This window comes from Macaca nemestrina, chromosome X (genome assembly GCF_043159975.1).
Source record: "Macaca nemestrina isolate mMacNem1 chromosome X, mMacNem.hap1, whole genome shotgun sequence".
NCBI classification, from domain to species: domain Eukaryota; kingdom Metazoa; phylum Chordata; class Mammalia; order Primates; family Cercopithecidae; genus Macaca; species Macaca nemestrina.
The window spans coordinates 58057381-58075390 of record NC_092145.1 but is presented as its reverse complement, the minus strand read 5'-3'; the positions used below and the strand labels follow the sequence as shown (position 1 = coordinate 58075390).

Here is an 18010-nt window from a genome sequence, read left to right as displayed (position 1 = left end):
CAGATTAGCGAGGTTGTACTATATATTTAATTCCAGTACTGCTGTAGGTACCTGGTAAAGGAGTAATTAATGTTGTACATTAGGTAAGAAGGAGCAATTGATTTTTGGTTCTATTTGGCTTATCTTTTCTGCTTAAGTGCTGATATTTAATTTGTAGTGAAAACTCTAAAACAGCTCTGTATTTTTATGTTTATCCTGTTCCTTGAACTAATGAAATAAACACATTTATTGATTTCAGAATGAGCTTTATTAATGTAGTTAATATACCTTACTAATGTTATTCCGTGTACTTGGATTAGTACCATTATTGTTTATGAATCAACATTTTTTCTTTCAGTTCAAAAGAATGCAGAAGCATTAGAAGAAAAGAAGACTGGGCCTACAAAGAAGAAAGTGAAAGAACTGAGAATTTTGGATCCCAAAACAGCTCAGAATCTGTGTATGTAATATTTTCTTCATATAATTGGTATAGGTAGTGGTGAAAGGGGTGGGAGCTGTTTAATGTATTTCATCAAAGTTGTAACCTTTTTAAACAGGCATATTTAGCATCTTCTGGAAACAAAATTCTGTGTAAACATGATTTGGTTGCCTTTTTGTCACTTAGCCGCCATGGAGAAAATTCTAATTCAACCTCCGTCAGACCAGATGAAACTTGTGAATAGTAAAGATTTGGAAAGTAATGATAATAATACACTGTTAGAGGACATAGTGAAACATAAGGCAGAACTGATAAAAAGTGATTTTTTTTTTTCCTTCTGTCTAGACCTGGGCTTGATAGTTTTAGAGTATTCACTAGTTACATTGGGCAAATCCTTCTACTGCTATTCCTTTATGTCTGAAGTAATTGTGATGTGAGCTACTTAAATTGTTAACCTTAACTGCATTTAAAAACTGGTTTGTGAACCTTTAAGCCTTTAACAAACCGGTCAGCCATTAAGTATACTTTTGTTAAAGCAGATGGACAGTTAAACCCATCTTCATTTATGTAAGCCTTTTAAGTTTTAGCATACTTTTCCCTCTGTCTTGAATTCAGAATTTTTGTTCTGTCACTACAGTAGACTGTGTTTAGATTTTGCTGATACTAAAACACTATGCATCAGAAATTTCCACACATTGAGCATTTCTAATTGCACAAAGTAATACCATGGGAGTTTATTTTGTTAAAGAATGTGGTATAGGGAATCATTACAATAAACAACACATCATTCTCATGTCAGTAGAAATGTTGCTATCAGAAAAGCAGTTTACCAGTAGCTGTTGTGAATGTGTAAATGTACTTATTTGATAGTACATTTTCAAAGTTGATGTTCAGTACTTTTCTTTAAAACACAGTATGATCTCAATTGCTGGTTGATTTCTGTCAACATTATTCTTTTAGATTGTGGAGATCTCATTTGGTCTTATGTATAAGGTAATCATTTGCCTATAGAGTGAGGATTTTGTTTTCTTTTCGTATGGCTGAAGGCATATAGACCTTTTCATGAAAAAAAAAAAAATTCTTAGAAATGTTCAAGTTCTGGGTGCCAGGCATGGTGGCTCATGCCTACAATCCCAGCACTTTGGGAGGCCAAGGCAGGTGGATCACCTGAGGTCAGGAATTTGAGACCAGCCTGGACAACATGGTGAAACCCTGCCTCTACTAAAAATGCAAAATTAGCCTGGTGTGGTGGCGCATGCCTGTAATCCCAGCTACTTGGGAGGCTGAGGCACGAGAATCACTTGAACCTGGGAGGCAAAGTTTGCAGTGAGCGGAGATCGCACCATTGCACTACAGGCTGGGCAACAAGAAAGAAACTCTGTCTCAAAAAAAGAGAGAGAGAAAAAAAAAAGAAACGTTCAAGTTCTGGTGATAAGAACACATCTGTGTTCTTTAAAAAATATGTTTAATGGAACATGTTGTTGCAAGTACCTTCTGAATAATCCTTAGCTATTCTAGGTTTAATTTGCTGAATTATTCTAATATGATATGATAGATTTCCACTTAAGAAAAAGTTGGCCGGGGAAATTGTGAGTCAGTATATAAAGTAAGCAATAGTATACCACAGGAATATAAGCAGGAATGCAAAGCACACTGATGATTTAGGCACTTTAATTTTTTTCTTATGTGGGAGAATTGCGGAGTAGATGGATATAATTTTTTATTTGGTTATTTTATTGTCTTTCCTGAGAAATACTGTGTTGAATGCATCTGACAATCTCCACACTAAATTCTTCATTAAATAAAAAGGTCAACTTGAAATAAAATCTCTTAAGTTTTCATGGGTCATTTTGTGTATCATCCTAATCTAAAAGGCATAAGCATATAGTCATTAGTAGGAATTTTATTTTGTGTGTAAATATGCACTAACTATAAACATTAGAGCCCGAGAAAATAGGCCATTTTGTCTAAATGGATAGAGTGAGTAGTCCATCGAATGGAACAACTTTTGTTTGTTCATAATTCTGTAAATTAGTATTAGTGACAAGTTTCGTATTTTGAGTCTATGAAATGAAAATCAGGCATTTATTAGGACTTTAACATGTTGATGCTGTTCTACTTTTAATAAAATCAAATTTTATTTTAGCCATCTTTCTGGGATCATATCGCATGCCATATGAAGAGATAAGAAACATTATTCTGGAGGTTAATGAAGACCTGCTGAGTGAGGCTTTAATTCAGGTAACTTGGATATTTTCCTTCTGAAATTCATTTTCACAGATTTTTTCGGACTATTCTCTTCTCAATGGAGTTGTAAGAAAATTCTCTTCTATATTTAGATTTTTAAAAAGACATTGAGTAGTTTAATAAAATCAGGAATATCTAGCTGTGTTGCTAGTAAGAGGACTCAGTATAGAAAATCTAGGTTCTAATTCTGTTTCTGCCACTTATAAGCTATATATCCTTTTCAGTATAAGCATATGCATATATAGACATATCACTGTCCATTATTCACTGTACATACAATTACATGTACTTCATCACCAAAATGGCTCCATTAAGTATATATTGTTCTTAAAATTTTATGGGTGAAAAAGCTGAGGGGTCAAGAGGTTAAACAGCTTTCTGAAAATTAGTGGGTATTTAACATACCCATTGTTAAGCTGAGTAACTTTTACCCAACTCTGTTTGGGTACATAACATGTATTGCTGATTATGTCCAGCACTGTCTGCATTTTTTATTTCATTGAATCCTACAATAATCCTATGAGATAAGCACTATTATTCTCATTTTACAAATAAGGAAACTGAGGTTTAGAGAGATTGCCCAATTTCACAAAGCTTGTAAGTGGTGTAAGTGGCAAAGTACCAGAGCTGGGATTCAAAACAATGTCTATCTTGACTCTAAAGCCGTTATATTATTCTGCCTTCCATGAACAAACTGTTGAATCTTTCTAAACCTCTATTTTCTCATTTGCAATTACAGGGTCATTGTGACGATTTCACCAAATAAAGTGCTTTGTATCATAAAGGACTATACGGATCTAACACATTATTTGAATTCTTAGTATGTCTGGCCCTGTCTGGTTTAATTTTTGAAAGGAATAACTGTAAAGATTTTTGTGGAAGCATATAGTCATTGTAGTTTTTTCTGTTTTTCTTAATTTTGTTGTTTTTTGTTTTTGAGCCGTGCAGTTGGTTTTGAGTTTTAGAATACATCACATAGGGCCGGACGTGGTGACTCACGTCTGTAATCCTAGCACTGTGGGAGGCTGAGGCAGGCAGATCACGAGGTCGGGAGATCGAGGCCATCCTGGCCAACATGGTGAAGCCCTGTCTCTACTCAAAATATAGAGAAATTAGCTGAGTGTGGTGGTACACGCCTGTAATCCCAGCTACTCAGGAGGCTGAGGCAGGAGAATCACTTGAACCTGGGAGGTGGAGAATGCAGTGGGCCAAGATCGTGCCACTGCACTCCTGCCTGGTGACAGAGCAAGATTCTGTCTCAAAACAAAACAAAACAAAACAAAACAAAACAAAAACATCAAATAGTTAAATAGCTTATTCTATAACTTTAACAGTTTTGCCACATTCCCTGCAAACTCTGTAAATCTCAGAGAACCTGCATACATAATTTGAGCAAGTGATATCTCTGTGGAAATCTCCTCTATTTTGGATTGTAGGCTTACATTAAAGTTTACCTCATGTATATGTCTTAAATCTAGGCATGATTTTTTAAAATAGGACTAAGGTTTAATAAGATGACCTATGTCATCTCTTTCTTGCTTTTAGACCTCCATTCCTTTTTCTAAGCCTTTATCTCTTTATCTTTTTCACGAATCTGTACATGTTACCCATATCCTGCTTTACCCACCAATTTCATGGCTTCTGTTTGCTGAGGACTTTTTAAAAGCCAACTTGCTTTCCTTCTCAGTGCCAGATACTTTAAAGTTTCTTCTCAATCCTTACCCTTTTTGATCAAAACCCGTTTTCTTAGTTTTGCTTGTGGAAAGAAAACAGTTTAACATGTAGTATAATATATATAATTGGAATTGTGCTACTTGGGTACGGGTATAGGGCCTAAGTGGTGAGTAACTCAGCCAAGTTTTTAAGGTTAGTATTGCTTTTATCTAGACAAATAAAATGGCTGAGTATCTTCTGGTAAAGAGGATGCATGCTCCTGGGTAGAAATAATTACATGATTTTCTAGTTCCCAAGAGAGATGGCTTCCCTCTGTCAGGAGAAAAGACTATAATCAGTAGCACCTTTTTCTCCCCCCAATTCCAGAACATTTGTTTCAGTGATGGAAAAGTAACATCAATTTGCCATTCATATGAGCTGTTTACCATTTATGTCTAATTACCATGTAGCACATCGATAATGCATGGCATTAAATGTGTATCATCAGATTAACTTTGTTGTAAGTTCTATTTGATTACAGTGCTAAACTCCATCCATGCATAATTATAGTTTTTTGCTCATGTAGCATAGTTGTCTCCTCATAGCAACAAAAACAAACAGCAATTAATGATACGTCACTTCCCAGAGACTTGAATTAACAGTAGTAGTATTTTCTCTTCCAGTATGGGTCAATAGGCTCTTGCTGGGCAGACAACTAATAGGATTTAGTTATTTGGCAGGATAATTGTCTTACTTAAAAAAAAATCAGAAAAACTTTTATTTAATCAGCAAGATCCAGCACCAAGTTGAAGATTATTAATAAACATCAATTTTCATTTTATTTCAAAATATCTAAATTTAAGCTAGAAAATGAGTTCTCTATGTGGGAAACATTGAAATGACCTAAAATACTTGCAGTAGCACGTAGAAACATTTAAAAGTACACCATATCCTGAGATTGTCGAGGAGTTTTTAATGTATGTAATTATGAGTTACTGTCAAATAATGTGTACTAAATTTTTGTGACTTTTAGAATCATTATTCTAGCCTACAAAATTTGTTTCAGTATAATTTAATTTGATCTACTCAGAGAAAAATCTAAGACCAATCAGTCAGTGCTTTTTAGGATATCAGTGGTAAAAAAAATACCACTGTATATAGAGCATTGACAGAGTAATGAAATGAGCGGTTTGAAAAAAGTGGTGCATGTGTGAAGGGAAAAATAAAATTATGTTCTATTTGAGGTCATTAGTGCATGCAAATGATTCTAGGTAGGGAGTTTATACTTATATTCTTAAGGAATATGTGAAAAAAAAGATGATCAGCATACAAGATAGTATATTATTGCTGCAGAATAATTTGTCAAGATATGATAAAGCATGGGTTGGTAACCTGGAGTTCAAAGCCCTCTTTGGGGACCCATGGAGAGAATTCAGGGGGTCCTAAACTTGTATGTGAAGAATATTACATCTTTATTTTCATTAGCTTCTAATTAATATTTAGCATATTATTTAAGAGTGTAGGCAACAGACCAAAGTAGTATTAACAGTACCTCTAACTTTTTCACTAATAGAAATAATAAATATTTTCATATCACATTACAGTTGTGGCAGATATCTTGAAATACTGTTACAGTCATTAATACTTCAAAATTACAGTACTTATTAGAGCTGTGACTAGAGATTATTTTTAATGCTTTAATCAAGCACTTCTATCATTATATCACTATTTTGGTAAATATGTTGATAACTATTTAAATGTAATTGGTATTTTATGTAATCCTATTTATTTTATTTTATCCTGATATAGAGGTTCACAGAAGGTGAACTGTAGGTTAGGGTGGGCTGTGGTTAAGGTGGTCTTCCTGGAAGAAGTGTTCTAGACTTTGAAACACTAGTAGGATTCAGTTAGAGAGGGCTAGGATAAGAGAATGGTGGCCAAAGGCTTGAGGTATATAAAGGATAATGTCTTTATTTTTCTGGTATAGATAAGAGGTCATATAGGGTAGCAATGAGAAAGAGCATATAAAGTATTAGTAACTTGGTGGTGGTCATATTGTAGAGGCACACAGACAGCAAGTTGGTGACTCACAGGTGCTCACGCTCTCTACCTCTCACTTTCTCTCACCTATGTTTTATTTGGCCTTTCTAATGCCTAATTAGTGAAATTTTAATGTCACACACTCTCCAGTTTGCCACAGATCCCACCACTCCCTATTGCATTTTACTTACTCTGACTCATTCCTAACCCCTATATACACCAGAAGTTTTGATCCCTAGTAGACAACGTGAATGCTGAGCTATTGAGTTTGGTCATGGTCAAATTGTGTGCTTAGGAAAGGTACTCTTAGCTGCAGTATGTCAGATGGCTTGATGTAAAGAGACTTGACATAGGGAGATCATTGCAGTTTCAAGCATAAGGGACATCATTGCAGTTTCCAGCGTAAGGTGTAATAAAGCCCTGACTATTTCAGAAGCAGGACAAAAGGGAATTTGGGTAAATAAGAAATTTTTAAAGAATGATTAATTGAAAAATCCTGGTAGTAGAGATAATGGTTGTAGCCCTGACACTGAGAGGCAAATCAGGTAGGGGAGAAAATACTTTCAGGGCAAAAGAGAAAAATTTTACAAATAACATTACATTGGAAAATGTACTGGAGGTCAGAATAGAGGCTGAGACTGAAAATAAGAATTTTTGGAGTCATTTGCAAAGAAGTGACTGTTGGAGTATCAGGACCAATGAAGTTCTTAAGTTTCCTCATGAAAAATGTAACAAATGGAAAGTTAAGGACTGCATATCTGGGGACCGTACAAGTCAAGGGGATGGGAGGTATTAGAGAAATCAGAGCAAAAGGAGTCAGCATATCAGAGAGAAGGCCAGGATGCTATAGTGTATCATCAAAGCCAACATAAGAGGCTTTTAAAGAGTGATGAATAAGAGAAGGAGATTGGGAAAAGAGGTATTTCCTTCATTATGTCAGCTTATAATGACTTATTTAGTTTAAATAGTTATTTTTCTATAGTTTTTTCTTGAAACAGTCTGCACTACATACCAGACACCTGTATTCCTTAAGCAAATGTTCTGTTTATTTGTGGTGTTTTGGTCTCTGTCTCCCTTATAAGGGACATCTGCATTCCTACTGGGCATGCAACTGTCTGGTGTCCTATCTATTGTTCTTCTTCCACTTGCATTGTTTGTTTGTTTGTTTTTTGACATTTCCTTCCTTCCTTCCTTCCTTCTCTCCCTCACTCCTTCCTTCCTCTCTTCCTGCTACTTTCGCTTACATTCTTTCATTCCCTTCTTCCCTCATTCCCTTCTTCCCTCCCTCCCTTCCTCATTTCCTCCCTCCCTTCCTCCCTCCCTTCTTTTCTTCCTTCCTAAGTAAATTCTTTCTTTGATGAAAGACCTTAATTTTACTTAGTAATACCCAAGGTGAAATAAAACTCCCGGATGCCTCCATACCTGGAAACTACAGAAATACCTCCATAGATGTTTCTCTACAATGCATACATGGGAATATGCCAGCTTGCTTCTACCCCCGACAACCTCCCTCCCTTGCCCCACCAATAGTTTCTACATATATTGGCTGTTTTACTTTTCTGACGCCCATTTGAGTAACCAGCACTGTACTCAGTGTGTGGTGTTTATAGATTGCCACATGATTATGTTTTCCCAAATGTGATTTTCATCTCAAAACAGATTATATGATCTATATAACTTATTATTGGGTACCAACAGAATAATCAGAATGACACGAAGATCATCCAGTCCATTCCGCTGATTCCAGGCAATGCTACACCTAAGTCATCAAAGATAGATGGGTATCTATTGATTCTGCAGGGAAAAAAGATTCTTCAACTTCCCTCAATTAACCAGTTCTAGAGTATAATTATTCTTACAGTCAGGAAGTTCATGCATGTGTAATAGTAGAGCTCGTTTTTGTCTCCTCAATCCATCTTTGTAATCATTGATCTACTTACGTGGCTATCGACCATCTGTATTTTATGCAGGCTTGTGAGTCTGCATGTGTGCATTCACTTTACGAGGGCTGATGACTTTAGAAGACTACAAGTATATCAATTAAGGCTATAATGGCATTAGTATTGTAGAATTTGAAAACATTTTTCTCTTAAATAACAGCTTGTATTCACCATGTTCATTTTCACAAGTCTTTAGGGAAAATGAAGCAGTAGCAATGACAGTAACAATCATAAAACATTTCTTTCTTACTTATCACGGTGGAATAATTATGGCATGCTTTTGCGGTCTGAAAATTCTTTTATCTATGAGCTGCTCTTCTTTCGCGTCTTTTGCTTTTAAATAGGTGATTTTTTAAAAAAATTGTTTGTTGTTTTTTTCTTTTACTGAAGTTTCCTTTGACCCTTGTTTGCTACTTTCAGTCTATTGTTATAATTACACATATTCCAAGCAAATGTTTTGGCTGCTTATTTTTATTCTCTCTATGTCTATTATTGATCAATGCCAGTATTTCATTTGTCACTATCACCAGTTGTGTTGTTGTTCACAGAGAAAGAAAAGGTAGCTTTAAACAATTAATTTTTTCTTGTACTAATTGGGTTGTGCAAAATGTTTTTAAAATATAAAAGAGTGAGCCTATGGCCATGCGTGGTGGCTCACACCTGTAATTCCAGCACTTTGGGAGGCCGAGTCAGGTGGATCACATGAGGTCAAGGAGTTTGAGACCAGCCTGGCCAACATGGTGAAACCCTGTCTCTACTAATAATACAAAAATTACCTAGGCATGGTGGTGCACGCCTGTAATCCCAGCTACTCAGGAGGCTGAGGCAGAAGAATCGCTTGAACCCAGTAGGCAGAGGTTGCAGTGAGCTGAGATCGTGCCATTACACTCCAGCCTGGGCAACAAGAGTGAAACTTCATCTCCAAAAAAAAAAAAAAAGAAAGAAAAAAATTGAGCCTATTTACATTTTGAGCAAAACGTAAGTCTTACTAACAGTTCAGTAAGGTGCGACCTCAGAAATCATATTTTATGCTGCCTTCTTTATGGTAGAACTTCATTAAAATTTTGGTTCTTTCATACTATAGATCCATTGGGTCTATTGAAATGAGATGATGGTCAGGGTAGAACAGGAATTTCCTCATAAGTGTAAAACTTGGGGCTGCGCGCAGTGGCTCGTGCTTGTAATTCCAGCACTTTGGGAGGCCAAGGAGGGAATATCACTTGAGGTCAGGAGTTTGAAACCAGCCTGACCAACATAATGAAACCCTGACTCTACTGAAAAAAAAAATACAAAAATTAGTCAGGTGTAGGAGTGAGTGCCTATAGTCCCAGCTACTCAGGAGGCTGAGGCAGGAGAATTGCTTGAACCTGGGGGGTGGAGATTGCAGTGAGCCGAAATCATGCCACTTCATTCCAGCCTGGGCGACACAGCGAGACTCCATCTCAAAAACAAACAAACAAAAACAAGTGTAAAACTTGGTAGGTGGCCTCTTTTTCCTTATATAAACTTCCAAAATCTGAACTGGGATATGAAAAGCAAGGTTATACCATAACCCCTACTCTAAGTACTAGCTGTGAGGCTACTGCTAGACAAAAAGCATTAGACACTTAGCCTAAGAGATTCAGGGGACAGGGAGTCAAGGCTGTAATGTCCTTGATGGAATTATCAAAGTGATAGAGAATAATCATGATTTCCTCTCCCAGCTAGCTCCCTATTCATTTTTTTGTAGCATACAAATTTGTTTTAAGTCCAAAGCTTATTGACTAGTCATGTATTTAACAAATTATACACATTTGTAATTGATCGTATCTATAAAACTACTTTCTCTTATGTACTAAAGAGATAATCAAAACCTTTCCTTCCATACATAAGGAATAAATCTTTACATTCTTTTTGCAAGGTTCTATTATAATTCTAGATATCCTCCTATGTAAAATAGAAATGTACCTAGTTATTAAATCTTTTAAAGAGTTGGGATAGTTATAGTATAATCTAACATAATATAATATAAAATTTAACATGCTATGGCACACTTTAACATAGTATAATAATGGATATAACATAAGGGTATTTTAACTAATCTCTTTAAAATATTTTAGGGACGCAGGAAGGAATACACAAGGGAAATTTAACTCTTTTAATTTCTTAAACTCAGTGGTAGACACGTAGATTCTTTGTCTTTGTATCCATCTTCGTGTCTTAAATATTACACAATGAATAAATTTAAAAGTATTTAGCAAGTGCTGAAAGCATATGCTTAAATCAGGTTTCCTCAACTTTGGCACTATTGGTGTTTCGGGCCCATTTTCTCTCTCCCTCTTTTTTTATTTTTGACTGCTGTCCTGTACATTATAGGATGTTTAGCAGTATCTGTGGCTCTATCCACTGGATGCCAGTGGCAGCTCCACCTCCAGTTGTGACAACCCAAAATGCCTCTAGACTTTGAAAAATCTCCTCTGGCGTGCAAAATTTTCCCTGGCTGAGAACCATTGTCTTAAGAATTACTTTTATTTCTGAAGTATATGTAGTAGTTTCAGAATGTAATACGCTCCCTGTCATTTGCTGTTATTTTCTATGTTTATTATGAACTTCATGACAGGTTTTGGACATTTAATTAGTATAGGTCCAAACAAAACGATACTGTACATTTAAAAATTCTATATCCCAGGAATGGGAAGTTCTCATCTTAAGGCAGAGTGCATTCCCATTACATTGCAGATACCCCTAGTCAAGCGTTGCTTAAAGTACAGGTCATAATTTTTTCTAGCTCTGGATACAGGCAATCATATCAGTGTGAATTGGCTTTTTTTTCCCCCTTTACCACATAGTATTTACATGTATAGTTTAATAGTGCTGAGCAATTCACTTTACACCATTTTTAAAAACTTATTTATTTTTGTTTTGTTTTTTAAATATGTCTTTTAGATAAATCAAATAATATCACGGTAACAACTTCTACTCTGAAGTGAAGAGAGCTGGGTCTGAATCCCAGCTCTGCCACTTACCAGCCATATGAATGGGAGAAAGTTACCTAACCTCTCTGAGTCCATTTTCTTTTATCTTTTAAATAGCTAGTAAGTTTGTTGAAAGGATCAAATTAAATAACACATGAAGCAGTCCCCTAGCACATTGCTGGTTACATGATAGGCACACAAAAAATGTCTTTTCCAGTGAGTAGGAGCAGTGCAGTTACAATTGGTATTTTGAAATATTTTCCTTCAAAACTTACAATTGAATAGTCAGCCCTCAGTTTTCGATGTTAATGGAAAGAATTATCAGCAGGGTGATAATTCTCCTGGGGCTTCTTCCTTTCTCTGTACTGTCTGAATCCCAGAAATAGAGATATCAAATAGGGACAAAGGAAGTATCCAGGAGTAGTGTACTATTTTTGAGGGGACTATTCAGAAACCTCACTTTAACCCCTTTGATCTTTACTTTTCATGCTTTATGTTGTATTTTAGTTGATTTGCATGCTGACAAGAGAAATGTAGTCTTTAGAGTAGAAAAATATAATTGAATGACAATAAACTAGCAAGGGGCCTCTAGATAAAGAAATCAAAGGAAAGTTAAAGCAAGAGCTGCTTTGAGGGGACTGCAGTAGGTGAGAATGAGGACTCTAGAATGCCATCAAAACCTTTTAATATTTATACATATTCTATAGATTTTTAAAAATATACTGCTTCAATAAATGAAACAAAAGTTTATCCATCAATTGTTTCCAACAGCTTTAATGTGTTGTTGGATTTATATTACTGTAAGTTATTCATGTCTTTGGTGTTGTAAAATTTGGCTTTCAATGTTTGTATTATTTATGTTTGTATTATTATTAAAAACTGAGATGAGGCTATCATAATTTGAGGTCCTTAAGGCAAGTGATCTGAAAATGTTTTAGGAACCTGGTGTTTTTGTATTTGCATATTTTTTGTTTAGATTTTGTTTTATTTTAGTATACTGGGTGATATTAGAATCATATACTCTATATTTAGAATCATTTAGAATATATGAGAGTATTTGAAATCATGGCTATGTAAAATTATCAATACCTAAAATGAATGAAATTGTATTTTTTTAGTTTGAGTATTACTAGAAAATATTTTGTAGAAACCGAAGTACCTAAAAGTAAAAACATGACCTTTTCTGAAGGTTTGGCAGTAGAATAATTTTTTTTTTTTTCTTTTGAGACGGAGCCTCGTTCAGTTGCCCAGGCTGGAGTGCAGCAGCGCAATCGCAGCTCACTGCAACCTCTGCCTTCTGGGCTCAAGCCATTCTCCTATCTCAGCCTCCTGAGTAGCTGGGACTACAGACCAACACCTGGCTAATTTTTGTGCTTTTAGTAGAGATGGAGTTTCGCCATGTTAGCCAGGCTGGTCTTGAACTCCTGACCTCAGGTGATCCGCCTGCCTCGGCCTCCCAAAGTGCTGGGATTACGGGCCTGAGCCACCACTCGCAGCCAAGAATGTGTCATATTAAATAATTAATCAGGAATGGTGTGACCGGTTCAGAATAACTAGTTAGGATTTAATATCAACTTTGAGTATTTGTTCTAATAAAGCATTGAAAAATATAATAAATACTTAGGGAATAGCAAAGCTAGATGGCAGTTCTAAAATGTGGCTTCCAGAGTGTTTTCAGTTGATCAGAAGTAGGAGAATGGGTTTAGTATATGACAGCAGGCAAAGGGGATAGTTGTTAGATAGGAGTAACCTATAGAGGTATCACTTTACAGGAAAGACCATAAGCAGGATTCCCTCCTAGGAATGTCTAGAAAGCATATGGATGAAGGCCAGTATGATAGGGAGAATTCTACCTGATGGAATGCTTAAAATATCTCTTTTTTCTTCTCTCCAAATTGTGGAACCTTTCAATTATGAAGTATTTACTAAGGTGTGACCATTCCCTTCAGCCTTATACACATTGTGCTCCAATTCATAGTATGTACATGTTGGAACACTATTTACCCTTTAAAAAGAAGGAAATCTTTGAACCTGCAGGACATTGTGCTAAGTGACATAAGGCAGACATGGAAAGACATATACTGTGTGATCTCATTTATGCAGTATATAGAACCTAAAAAAGTCAAACTCATAGAAGCACAGAGGAGAGTGGTGGTTACCAGGGACTGCAGGTGGGAGTGGGGGTTAGGAGATATTGATCAAAGGATATGAAATTTCACATAGGAGGAATAGTTCAGGAAACTTATTTTAGAACATGGTGATTATAGATAATAACAGTGTGTTGCAGCTTTGAAAATTGCTAAGGTCTATTTTAAATATTCTCACCACAAAAAACTAAGTATGTGAAATAATGGATATGTTAATTAGCTTGATTTAGTCATTCCACAGTGTATACATATATCAAAACATCATTTTGTATAGCATAAATATGTATCTTTTTTGTCAATTAAAAATTATTTGCCTTTGTATCTCTGTCGTAGAATCAGAGGCCACCAAAATTAAAACCGAAGTAAGCTTTATAAATTACTCATTTCCCTTATTTCACGGGAGGAGAAACCAAGGCTCAGAGAGGTTTACATCATATAGTCAATCTGGGATCACAACTTGGTTCATAAGATGCTCCATTTATTGATTTTTTAAAGCCCATTGTTTGACCTGTTTTTCCTTGCTGTGGTATGCAGGTGGGCGAGTGGGTTGGGGAGTTTACTGCTGGACAGCAATAAAAAGTAGTAACAGAAAGTTTACTAATTAAAAACACTTTGTGCAATCTCTGTCATTGGAAGTCAGAGTAGAAATTAAATTATCCCTTAAAACATCTTCTTCCAGTATTAGATGACATTATAAATGTCTTCATTGACATTCATTATTGTTTGTGTTGTGAAATATATAATTAGGTGTCAAAAAATACTTAATTTTACTTAATGCAGTATAAGGGGCATTGGACTCCGTTTCTGCATTAATAAGCAGCATTTTAGTAAAATGAAAGGGTAGTTCAATTACTAATAAGATGATCATTTATTTTATCCCATGTGAAGGATTCTGAGTGACAGAACCATTTAATGAAGTCTTTCAGCTTTGTGAGAAAAATAAGAGTACATATTTTGGCCTTCATTTTATAATTTTTCTTCAGTGTATATAGCTGAATAGTATTGAAAAATTAGTTGCTTCTCAGGAGAAGCAAAGAAGGTGTCTGCTTTTCTTCCTTGAGTGCTATGACAAATTGCCACATCGTCTCTTTGGAGTTTCTGCTCTTCGGTGGTTTATACTTAAAATGCCACTCAGTGTAGTGGAAAAAAAATTCTTTTGACTTTCAGTCATGTATTCTCTATATGACCTTGGGCAAGTCACTTTTCTTCTTTTAGCTGTATATTTTTTGCCTTTAGAAGGGGGGAAATGTATACCTAAAAAGTTGGTTATTGTACAAATTAAATGTGAGTATATATTAAGAACCCTTGCAAACTATAAAATATGAAACAAACTGAACACACGTAGAGATGAGTATCTTAGACATTTATTTAGCTGTAACCTATCACTCTTTCTGGCCATTTATCTAAAGAGAATTAACACTTAAACATTCAACTAGTACTTGAAGGAGCATCCCAAAAATAACTCCTAGTCTTCATCCTTCCCCCAATAAAGGCCTATAATTCTTATCTCCTGGAATTTTTTTCATCCCCTCTCTCTTCTTTGATCCCAGCTCATCATGCATTCTTACTGATTGAAGATTTTTCACTCTCACCTCCCATGCCCATAGGACTAGACTACTATTGTTTTCTAGTTGGTCTTTGTCTGTAGACTTTCTCCAGTCTAGCGCATCACATCACTTGATTTGACTAGCCGTTCTTTTTCCTCCATCAATTCATTTTCTTTCTTAAGAAGTGATCACAATGATTGCCACCTGTTTTCTGCCGTTTTTAAGTGCTGTAATGGATCTCTAGTTAATCTCTAGAAATTGGAGAGTCTCTCAAAGTCTTGATTTTGAATAATCTGTGCATGACTTGCATTAGCTCTTCTCCATGCCTTTGCACCTGTCCTTCCATCCTTTAGGTGTCTTTTTTATCTTTTAAAATATGACTTAAAACCTACTTTCTGACCGGGCGTGGTGGCTCACACCTGTAATCCCAGCACTTTGGGGAGGCCGAGGTGGGCGGATCATGAGGTCAGGAGATCGAGACCATCCTGGCCAGCACAGTGAAACCCCGTCTCTACTAAAAATACAAAAGTTAGCCGGGCGTGGTGGTGGGCGCCTATAGTCCCAGCTACTCGGGAGGCTGAGGCAGGAGAATGGGGTGAACCTGGAAGGCGGAGCTTGCAGTGAGCCGAGATCGTGCCACTGCACTGCAGCCTGGGCGACAGAGCAAGACTCCATCTCCAAAAAAAAAAAAAAAAAAAACAAACAAAAAAAAACCTACTTTCTCCCGGAAATACTCCCTACTCTGTAAACCAGACTGAACATTCTCTCCATTCTTCATCTGCTCATTTCTACTGTGTTATTCATAATCTTTTGAAAAGGATCTTTGCATATGATGCAGACATTCTGAGCTGTATCATAAGCATTCTTTGTATTGGTCATTTTTTTTACTTGTTTTAGAATCAGATGCATGATACAGAGTTTATATGATAACTGTTATATCATGGGATTTTGTGATATTTTCAATTAGATATCTGGAGCCTGTTAGTTAGGCCAGTCCCCTCTACAGGGCTATATTGAATGGGTGAGCACTCTATGTTAAACTTACTTTCAGGTTTATGGATTTCCCTTTCTTGAATATTTAGGACTGTTTTATCTCTCAAATATTTCTGAGAATTTTAAGAACCACCCAGTGTCCTTTATTGAATAAAAGGTCTTCATGGAAGTAAACATAAAAAGTCCATACAATATCAAATAAATATTTACATAACATTTTGATTAATGCTTCGTGTTTCTACCAGTTCTAAATATATTTCTGTCATAGATGACTTTGAAATTTCTTGTGCAGTGAGAGATGAAACCTATCCTCATCTATACAGTTTCCTGGGTTTCAGCTGCCTATTTTGGGGACTTTGGTTCACCCAAGAGAATACCGATGGTCTTCATTATCCTAAATGCACGCAGTCAATATGTTCGGTACACTAGATCCAAACAGAACAGCCGCTTGGTTCTGTTTATGTAGGTTCCATGTTGTATATAATTTTAAAAATAAAAACGTGACTACTTCCAGATGAAGAGACTTTCTGTCAGTGATGAGTAGCATTGTAAATAGGGAAGCTTTGTTTTTGGCTGCCCTAAATCCATGAGGAAGATTTGAAGTATTACAAAGACAACAGATGCTAAACGGTATGCCTCTCATGTGAAGTTGTGCTTTCCCTTTGCACTAGAGGTGTCACAGGTCTAGAGAAGAGTTGAGCTTCCCTAAAGGAGAGCTTGGGAATGTTAGGCATCCTCCTTAGATCCTGAAAGTATGGTCTTGTCTTATCTGATCTTAGGGCCAAGTCTCCTCAGAAGAGCCAACAGGTTAAATGTCATCAAGAGGGTGGACTTTCAGAGGATGAGTAACTAGTTGGTGGCACAGTAAGCAGTCATATAGAAGTGACTGCTTAGAGTGGGACTACATCCGAATAAAGCCAGGATAAACTCTGCTCAACCAACATAAAGCCAGTCATCGGATGACAAATGTATTGGGTCACCATATATTGTCATATATGTTAATTAATCATTGTAGTTTTATGGAATTTGGCATATGTTCTAGATCATCTTTACATGTGATCTAGTTGCATTTCATTTGATGGTAGAGTGGTGGTAGAGTTTGCCTGATAAATGTTTATAAATAAGCGTGAACACATATTACCAGTTGGGAAAATAATCAATTCTTAAGCATTGGAGTGAAGACTTATTTGCTTTATATCTGTTAGAAACAGTGTCCCAGACCAAATACATTTATATAGGTTATATGTATAGATAATTTGAATACTGCTTCAAGGGGAAAATATTTCAAACAAAACTAGATTTGTGATTTGTTGTAGGATTTCTTCGATTTCTACTTGACTAGCTCCCCTCAGTTCATAGTACAAATGAATGACTAAGAGTAAGAATTGTTTGTGATCCTCTGATTGTCTCTGATCCTTTTTTTTTTTTTTTTGAGAAAGAGTTCCGGGGCAGCAGTGGGCTGGAGAGTGGGCCTCCCCCAGGAAACCCCCAGGCCACTGCTGCCTGCCATGCCCGGGCCTAATGCCCAGGTGCCCTGGGGCTCACCGCCCCTCCAGTCCCAGTCCCCTTGATCTCATTCTTTTTAAACTCAGTTGATGATTCTCTTTGTGAAAATGTATGGGATGTTTAGAAAGGGTCCACAAAAAGCCAAAGCAAACCCAGGAGTGTGTCTATACATTACAAAAGTGAAGGGTCCTTATCTAGATGATGGTGACCAGCTGAAAAATGTCCCTGAATGACTCATCGAAAGAAATCCATATTGAATTGGATCAGATTAAAGGAAGGCTAAGTCTCAAATTGTAAAATTTTAAAGCAACAATGTAAACTCTCCCAGAGTAATCAAAGACTGTCTGAGAACAGAAGGTTGAATTAAGTTTAAGAAAAGGTTCATTTGACATACGGCTCTAATATTTATGCTGTATGTGTACAGTTCAAAGCATAGTATTAATAAAATGTAACCATGGGTGCGCAGGTTACCATTACTGTGAAGCCATTGTTTACCCTTCTCCCCAGAAGAAACCACTATTCTGAATCTTAGGCTCATCAACCCTATGCCTTTCTTTTGCCATAT

General features: G+C 36.2%; 1 protein-coding gene across 5 annotated transcripts in view; it reads left to right on the top strand.

Moving 5' to 3' along the window:
• LOC105497495 (diaphanous related formin 2) overlaps positions 1-18010 on the top strand; it is a 919069-nt gene that overhangs the window by 379003 nt on the left and 522056 nt on the right. For all 5 annotated transcript variants that reach the window (XM_071089284.1, XM_071089283.1, XM_071089281.1 and 2 more), the window contains 2 exons: positions 338-439; positions 2565-2659. In XM_071089284.1, the coding sequence (XP_070945385.1) occupies positions 338-439; positions 2565-2659 (197 nt within the window). The remainder of the gene's footprint in view (positions 1-337; positions 440-2564; positions 2660-18010) is intronic.